The 8,821-nt window shown below is 37.8% G+C and overlaps 1 protein-coding gene across 2 annotated transcripts; it reads left to right on the top strand.

Moving 5' to 3' along the window:
* Positions 1-290: 290 nt before the first annotated feature.
* LOC107425530 (uncharacterized) lies at positions 291-8,097 on the top strand. 2 transcript variants are annotated; one of them, XM_016035538.4, is made up of 5 exons: positions 1,271-1,410; positions 1,749-3,917; positions 4,188-4,450; positions 4,682-5,278; positions 5,426-8,097. In XM_016035538.4, the coding sequence occupies exons 2-5, from the start codon at positions 1,830-1,832 to the stop codon at positions 7,875-7,877; spliced, it is 5,400 nt and encodes a 1,799-aa protein (XP_015891024.3). In that variant the 5' UTR covers positions 1,271-1,410; positions 1,749-1,829; the 3' UTR covers positions 7,878-8,097. The 2 variants fall into 2 exon arrangements, with proteins under 2 accessions (XP_015891023.3, XP_015891024.3); XM_016035537.4 differs by having other exon boundaries at positions 291-3,917.
* Positions 8,098-8,821: the final 724 nt, after the last annotated feature.

Consider the following 8,821-nt stretch of genomic DNA (forward strand, 5'->3'; position numbering starts at 1 on the left):
TTTAAAAAATTACATTTACAATTTTTTTAAATTTCTTTTTACTAACTTATTAAAAATAATAATAATCCTTATTTTTCTAATTTTTCATTATCTTTTATTTGAAAATGTTTACAATTCACATTCAAAACTATATAAGATTATAATTTACATATTTATTTTTATTTAGTATTTGATAAAAAGACTAACAGTACAAATATTTTATAAATTCATGTGTGAACTATGAGAAAAAAAATTATTAAGGTGTAAAGTACCAACTCTATAAATTTGGAGTGGATCGGTGTCAATTCCTCTAGGTCGATTCGGGCTTATGGCAACTAATGTTTGACGTTCTATTTGAGATGTTAAGCGTATTTCCATTTTAAGTCTTTGCCCTAATCCTTCCCCTTCCCTAAGATTGCCACTTTCAAAGCCGCCATCTTCTACTAGTCTCGACCGGTACACACACAACCAACTGCAAAACACACACCACAACAGTACCGGCGATTTCGAGCTGCCAAATATCGATTACACCCTTCTTTTACCACACATTCTTCTAACTTCCGCCATTAGCCGCCGCAAACTTCCCGATCATGTCTGCGAAATGGCGTGCTATACAGCATCGCCATCGCTACACTTACAACGCCGTCGTTTTTCCTAACTCTTACATCGAGCACTTGAACCTACTTCACTCAAAACTGGGTTCGCCTACAACTTCAAAATTCTTCAACGAATTGAAAGAATTGGTTTCTCTTAATTCCATCTATGCCCAAGTTAACCGTGCAAAAGATCTTGCTTCTGCTTTCGGGGACTTGTTGGTTCGTGGGGACGAAGCTCTGGTTTCTGAGGTCTCCAAACTTTACTTGGAGATTCTGTTTTTGGAAAATTCTCTGCCTTTGCATAGAACCCTTGTCTCTGCATTGTCAAAGGCTCGGAATTTTCAGTCCGCCATTGGTGGGTGCTTTCGCGAGCTTTGCGACGAGCATGGTGGAGGTAAAAGGAAGCTTTTCTGTGTGTCCAGAGCGGCTTTGTCGATAATGGGTATGCCTAAATTAGGCTACTTGATCGATGTTGTCGAAGAATGCGCAATTTTGGTTGCTTGGGATATAGTTTTCAGTTTGAATGGTGTTGTTTCCGAGACCAATGGGTGGGCTAGACCTTCGCCTATTGTTATGGAACAATGCCAAGAGGCTCTATCTTGTTTGTACTATTTGCTTCAGCGTTTCCCTTCAAAGTTTAAGGACCTTAATGGTTCCTGGAATGATTTTCATGGTGAAAATTCAAATGTCTTGGCGATGAGTTTGAGGGTCGTTTTAAGCATCTTGAAGTCTTCTGCTTTCTCAAGGGATTGTTTTGTGGCTGCTGGGGTGAGCTTCTGTGCAGCTTTGCAATCTTGTCTCAGTCCTCAAGAGCTTGGATTGGTTATAATTGAAGGTATATTTCATCAAACTGTTTGTAGTTCGGATACAGATTCCGAATTTGACTTCGGGAATGCTATTAATAAAGTTCCTTATAGAGGGGATGTCTGCTCTGAAATAAGTCAGTTTTCTGCCTTGAGTAGACTTTGCTTGATAAGAGGGATTCTTACTGCGGTTTCAAGAACAGTGCTTAATGCACATTTTACTATATCAGGGAATAATTTGAATTGCAATTTGGGTAGTGGTCACATTGGTAGGACTATACTATATGATGGAATTTTGCCTGAGCTTTGTAACTATTGTGAGAATCCTACCGATAGCCATTTTAACTTCCATGCATTGACTGTGATGCAGATTTGTTTTCAACAGATTAAGACCTCGATATTAGCTAATCTAACCGGACCAAGTGGAAGTCATGATCCAATTTCAGAAGAAATGGGAACCCGAATATTGAGAATTATATGGAATAATTTTGAGGATCCTTTAAGTCAAACAGTCAAACAAGTTCATCTCATTTTTGATCTCTTCCTGGACATTCAGTCAACTCTATGTTGGTCAGATGGAAGTGAAAAAATAAAGTCATTCTTGAAAAAGATTGCTTCGGATCTTCTTCGCCTGGGACCTCGTTGTAAGGGCAGATATGTACCTTTGGCTTCACTTACCAAGAGGTTGGGGGCAAAGACAATGTTAGATATGAGTCCTGACCTGCTGTTTAAAACAGTACATGCATACATTGACGATGATGTGTGCTGTGCCGCCACTTCATTTTTGAAGTGCTTCCTTGAGTGTTTGCGTGATGAGTGTTGGAGTAGTGATGGTATTGAAAGTGGATATGCACTTTACAGAGAGCAATGCTTGCCCCCCATTTTGTATGGACTTGCTTCTGGAGTTTCAAAGCTCCGCTCAAACTTAAACACTTATGCATTGCCAGTTTTACTTGAAGTTGATGTGGATAGTATATTTTCTATGCTTGCATTTATCTCCATTGGGCCAAGTGGGGATGAAAATAGGCTGTTATATCCTGAGCTTAGTCTTGCAAACATGGACCTGAGAGTTGAACAGAAAGTAGCCATTCTAGTTTCATTGCTTAAAGTGTCTCGTTTACTTGCATTGCTTGAAGGGGATATTGATTGGTGCAAGGAAGTTGGGTTAAAAGCAGAATACATTGGACATAAAGCTCTTGTATGTATCAAGGGTATAAAGGTTAAAGTCCTCGTTGAATGGCTGGTTTTGGGATTGACCCATGTTGATGAGTCACTCCGTGTGGATGCTGCAGAGTCTCTTTTCTTAAATCCCAAGACAGCTAGTATGCCTTCCCATTTAGAGCTCACTTTGTTGAAGGAAACTATACCATTGAACATGAGGTGTTGCTCAACAGCTTTTCAAATGAAGTGGGCTAGCTTGTTTCGGAAGTTCTTTTCTCGGGTTCGAACAGCCCTCGAGAGACAGTTTAAGCAGAGTAACTGGAAACCTCTAGATCATTGCAAAAATATGGAAATACAACTATTAAATCGAAGTGAGGAGCCTGAAGCTAACAAAGCAAATAATCTTTTTCATTTTATGAGGTGGTTAAGTTGCTTTTTATTTTTTTCATGCTATCCTTCTGCCCCATATAAGAGAAAAGTAATGGCAATGGAGCTAATGCTTATAATGCTTAATGTTTGGTCTATCACGCCCTCTATTCAAGAAGCATCTGGTTCTTTTTCTCCCGAATGCTGTATTTATCCTTACAATAAAGGAATAACGTTACCAAATTCAACTCTATTGCTAGTTGGGTCAATTATTGATAGTTGGGACAGGTTGAGGGAAAGTTCTTTTCGTATATTGTTACATTTTCCTACGCCACTTCCAGGCATTTCAGATGAAGACATGGTCAAAAACGTGACTACATGGGCTAAGAAATTAGTTTGCAGTCCACGTGTGAGAGAAAGTGATGCTGGAGCTCTGACTCTGCGCCTTATATTTAGGAAGTATGTTTTGGAACTGGGTTCGGTAGTCAAACCTTCAGTTAATGTTGTTTGTTTTCTTCCACAGTCTGAACTTGCTAATTGTAATTATCAGATTTCTAAATCTAGGAATCCTGTGATAGAATATATAAAATCACTAATTGATTGGTTGGGTGTTGCTGTCAAGGAGGGAGAGAGGGATCTTTCAGAAGCATGCAGAAACAGCTTTGTTCATGGTGTATTACTTGCACTACGATATACTTTTGAAGAATTGGACTTTAACTCTGATGCAGTGTTGTCGAGCATCTTAGAGATGAGAAATTTATTACAGAATCTCTTGGAGCTTGTATTACGAATAACTTCGTTGGCACTTTGGGTGGTTTCTGCTGATGCATGGTATCTGCCTGAGGATATGGAAGAGATGGGTGATGATGAGACTCTCATGTTGGAGGTTCCAGATGAGGTGGATGTGGAAACATCTTCATTTGAACATGAAGAGAAAAACTTAAAACCTCTGCGGAATAGCAGGACTTCAGAACAGGTCGTTATGGTTGGTTGTTGGCTCGCTATGAAAGAGGTACTTATTTGGTGTCTAGTTAGTCTTTTTGTTAGATGTAGTCGTTACTCCATTGTAGTTGTATTTCTTTCATTCACTGCTCGTCAACTGTGCATATTTTGTGACAGTTGAAATAGTAGTGACTGAAATCAACTGTGCATATTTTGTGACAGTTGACAATCAAATACATATGACTCATGATTTTATTGTGATATTACACTCTTGAGGTTCTTAGGATTTGTTATAAATGAGGACCATAACGTTAATGGTAGAATATGCTTTCAATTTCAGGTGAGTCTTCTTCTTGGGACTATTATTAGAAAGATTCCTTTACCAAATGACTTAGAATCATCAGAGTCACTTGGCATCTATTCAGATACCATAGATGTTTTAACCTTGACATCGGGTGCAATGCTTAATGTGCATCAACTTGAAACAATTGGGAATCATTTCTTAGAAGTCCTTCTGAAGATGAAGCATAATGGTGCAATTGATAAGACAAGGGCCGGTTTTACAGCTCTTTGTAACCGTTTGCTTTGTTCAAATGATCCTAGGTATGGTTTTTTTATTTTATTTTATTTTTTTAATTTCCCCTTTGCAAGTTGGTGTATTCTTAAATTATATGTTATTTAGTGTCTTCAAGATGACAAAGATAATTTATTATATTATCTTTTTTACTTATGCCATTTCCATTATATAACGATTACTTTGTTCTGAAAATAAGATGATGAGATTTATGAATTCATAAATTTTCTCCATTTTCTAAAATGGCTCTCCCCTCTTAGACTTTGCAAGTTGACAGAATCATGGATGGATCAACTAATGGAAAGAACTGTGGCCAAGGGTCAGATAGTGGATGATTTATTAAGGAGAAGTGCAGGTATTCCTGCTGCATTTACTGCTCTGTTTCTTTCAGAGCCAGAAGGTGCACCAAAGAAACTCCTCCCACGGGCTTTACGATGGCTAATTGATGTTGCTAAGCAGTCTTTGCTGGATTCAGATGAAAATAATACCCCAAATGGTGATTTGGCTCTGAGTTCTTCAACAAAATCAAAAAAAGATTCAGAATGTACAAGGCCATCTGAGATAAATGCAAGCGACAAGGCCTCAAAGGTCCGTGATGAGGGTGTTATTCCTACTGTACATGCATTCAATGTCCTTAGAGCTGCTTTCAATGACACCAACCTCGCTACAGATACATCAGGCTTTTCTGCTGAGGCTTTGATTATTTCGATTCGCTCATTCTCATCTCCATATTGGGAAGTGCGAAACAGTGCTTGTCTGGCATACACTGCTTTGGTACGTCGCATGATAGGATTCCTTAATGTTCAGAAACGAGATTCGGCAAGACGCGCATTAACTGGGATTGAGTTTTTCAATAGGTATTATTCTTTCTTCTTCTCTTTATTGAAATCTAAATATGTAGGTTTAATGTGATTTCTTCCCTTGTTGTCATGGGTTATTGCTGATGTATTGAGATGATATATGTTGTCCTTGAGTGAGTTTTAATCAAGTATAATTGCTATTAGGTATCCTTCATTGCATCCATTTCTATTTGAGGAACTAAAGTTTGCCACCGAGCTACTTGGGGATGGTTCATCTGGACATTCAGGATCCAACCTGGCAAAGCTTGTCCACCCAAGCTTGTGTCCCATACTGATTCTTTTATCCAGGCTTAAACCCTCAACAATTGCAATTGAAACTGGAGATGAGCTGGATCCTTTCTTGTTCATGCCATTCATCCGGAGGTGTTCAACCCAAAGCAATCTACGAGTTCGTATTCTTGCATCCAGAGCCATAACAGGTCTTGTATCTAATGAGAAATTACCTACCATCCTCCTCAATATAGCCTCTGAGTTGCCTTGTATAGATAACCAAGTAACAACTACTCCTGAATCATCTGTTTCATTAGACAAAACCGAAAGGTCCCATCATGCTTCTTTCAATTGGATTCATGGAATTCTTTTGCAGCTAAGTTCTCTTCTGGATACAAATTGTCGAAACCTGGTCGATAAATCAAAGAAAGATCAAATTCTATGCAACTTGATTGAAGTTCTTTCAGTGTGTTCATGGATTGCGAGCCCCAAACAGTGCCCTTGCCCCATCCTCAATACCACTTTCTTTAAGGTGCTGGATCACATGCTCAGTATTGCTAGAGGATGCCATAAGAGAAGCTTTAATGCTATTCGGAATTTAGTTTTAAAGTTATCTACAGAATGCTTAGATTTAAATGCTTCTTATGGGCTGTTATATTATGATCCTACCATAGCAGAACTTCACCAACAAGCATCCATATCGTATTTCAGTTGTGTGTTTCAAGCATTTGAGGAAGTGTCTGAAGAGGCTTTTCAAATGCCACAACAATGTTCTTCACTTGATTCAAAAAATTCTAGGATGCCTGAAATGGATATAACTTTTGCTGGACTCGAGGAAAGGCTGGTCTGCTCTCTGTCAGATTCTGCATATGAGGTTCGACTTTCAACTTTGAAGTGGCTGTTTAAGTTTCTAAAGTCAACAAAATCTGGTCTAGAACGCCATGATATCTCTAGCAGTGAGGTTAGAATTATTCAGAATTGGACCAGCACTAGCCTTCAGACGACATTGTTGAAACTCTTAGACTTGGAGAAGCATCATAGATGCTCATATTACATTCTGAGGATTCTTTTTACTTGGAACTTGCTACAGTTTCAAAATGCCGGGGATGACAAATGCAATGAAGCAATCTATGTTGGTAGGATGGATTGTAATTCTGTGTTTCTATTTTGGGACAAGTTGATTTCCTTGTATGAGCTCACAAGACATGCAAAAACACGTGAAGCAGTTATCTGCTGCATGGGAGTTTGTGTGAAGAGGTTTACAGGTTTATTTGCATCCTTTGCTCTTTTTGATTTAGAGAAAAGGAGATCAATTGAAAAAAGTGAGTCTGATGAAGTACAAGATTTGTCCAGACTGTATGACAGAATTTTCTTTTTCACCAACCTAATTAAAGAGCATAGTGCTTCATCTGAACCAGTAAACATGCGCAAGGCAGTAGCAGAATCTATTATAGCATCTGGTTTGCTAGAGCAAGCTGAGCTTGTTGGTTCTTCTGTGTTTACTAGCCAAATCCCACTTGAAAATCCATGTTTATGTTTTGAACCAAAACAAGCTATTAATCTGTATGCTCGTCAGATACTAGATATATGGTTCACATGTATCATGCTGTTGGAGGATGAGGATGATGGGGTTAGGCAAATGGTTGCCATGGATGTTCAGAAGTGCTTTGCATACAAATATACTGGGAGGAGCTTGCATCCTGGAGAAGCCCCGATCCAAGTGGAAAAGGTAATAGGATTGAGTTTTGAGTATCTCTCTTCTATATTTGGTCACTGGATCGAGTACTTTGATTATCTCTTAAAGTGGATACTTAAGGCAGCAAACTATGAAGTGTCCAATGGCGATCTTGTGAGACGGGTTTTTGACAAGGAAATTGATAATCATCATGAAGAGAAGCTGTTAATCAGTCAAATTTGCTGTTCCCATTTGGAGAAGCTAACAATTTTAAAATCTTGGCCAACAGAATTATTGGCTGAACAGCATTTTAGAAGTTATTTACATAACTGGAGACTCAGATTTTTCCATCAGCTGAAGTCATTTACTAAGGATCATATTGATAAACTGGGTTCTGTTGATTGGGTTGGTGGTGTTGGTAACCACAAGGATGCATTTCTACCACTTTATGCCAATTTGCTTGGCTTTTATGCGCTCTCAAACTGCATTTTTAATGGAAAAACAGAGAATGGTACTGCTCTTCTGTCAGACATTGTAGAACTGGGCAGAACTATCAATCCATATGTTAGGAACCCTTTAGTTTTGAATCTGTATCTGTTAGTTGTTAAAGCACATGAGAAAAATATTGGCGCATCCATTGCCCGCACCATTCCTGGATCTAGAGAAGATACAATTTGGGATGGTTTTGATCCTTATTTTCTTCTTAGGTAGAGATCGAATGCATACCATAGAGAATGTGATTCAAGTTATTGATAGGAGCATTTTTGTTAGAAGTCCTTAGCTGGAAATATATTTTAGCATAGTCATGTATTATACAATTCAGATAACCTTTCGTGTAAACTTTTCAAATATATTGTATTGCACTAACTAAACTACTGGCTCTTCAATATGCAATGCACAGGCTGAACAAAATCATTGCGAAAGCAGATCATATTGTTTGTTATAGAAGTGACAAACTTGAATTATTCCAAACGCTTTATGATTTGTTTGTTTTAGTAGCGGAAAATTGGAATAACCAAAATGCTTCTAAAGGTGGTATTTTTAACATGTTTGATTTTGGTTTTTGGTTTCGATTTTTGTGAAAACCAAAATAACAGTCATGTTTGTTTAGTGTTTGTGTTTTATTAATGCCAAAATAATTCATGTTTGTTCAGTGTTGTGTTTTATTTTTGCACTATTGGCCCTTGAAATTGGTGTGCAAAACGTTATCTCTGTTTGAAACTGAACATTGAGCCAGTATCATACTAGGGTGTTTATGTCATTTAAAAATAAAAAAATGCTCTTTTTCTGTTGGCAGTTTGATTCTTTAAAAATGGGTTAGGGTTCTTATCATTTTATTTAAAGAAAAATCAATTGGTAATTAAGGGTTCTTATCATTTTATTTAAAGAAAAATCAATTGGTAATTAGGGTAGAGTTCATAAAGAACATTTTAGGGGAAAATCAAATGCTGTTGAAAGATTAATCAAAAAGGGATTGGGCTTTTATCATCAATTCGGAAGACAATCAACTAATAATTAGTGTTCATCAAAAAATTGGGGCAAAACCAGACCTTATTGACATAGTGGCATTTATCTATTGGAGTCTTGAACCCTTCCGCTCTTACATAGCATGCGTGACAGTAAGGCTAATGGTGTTGCAGACGTTGTAAACTAAT

The sequence above is a fragment of the Ziziphus jujuba genome, chromosome 7 (genome assembly GCF_031755915.1).
Source record: "Ziziphus jujuba cultivar Dongzao chromosome 7, ASM3175591v1".
Lineage (NCBI taxonomy): Eukaryota > Viridiplantae > Streptophyta > Magnoliopsida > Rosales > Rhamnaceae > Ziziphus > Ziziphus jujuba.

Bases quoted from the DNA above. Each gene is read 5' to 3' on its own strand.
- LOC107425530 (XM_016035537.4), top strand. From the start codon at position 570: ATGTCTGCGAAATGGCGTGCTATACAGCATCGCCATCGCTACACTTAC. The intron at 3,918-4,187 runs GTACTTATTTGG...TTTCAATTTCAG, and splicing joins GTTGGCTCGCTATGAAAGAG to GTGAGTCTTCTTCTTGGGAC. The intron at 5,279-5,425 runs GTATTATTCTTT...AATTGCTATTAG, and splicing joins GGGATTGAGTTTTTCAATAG to GTATCCTTCATTGCATCCAT.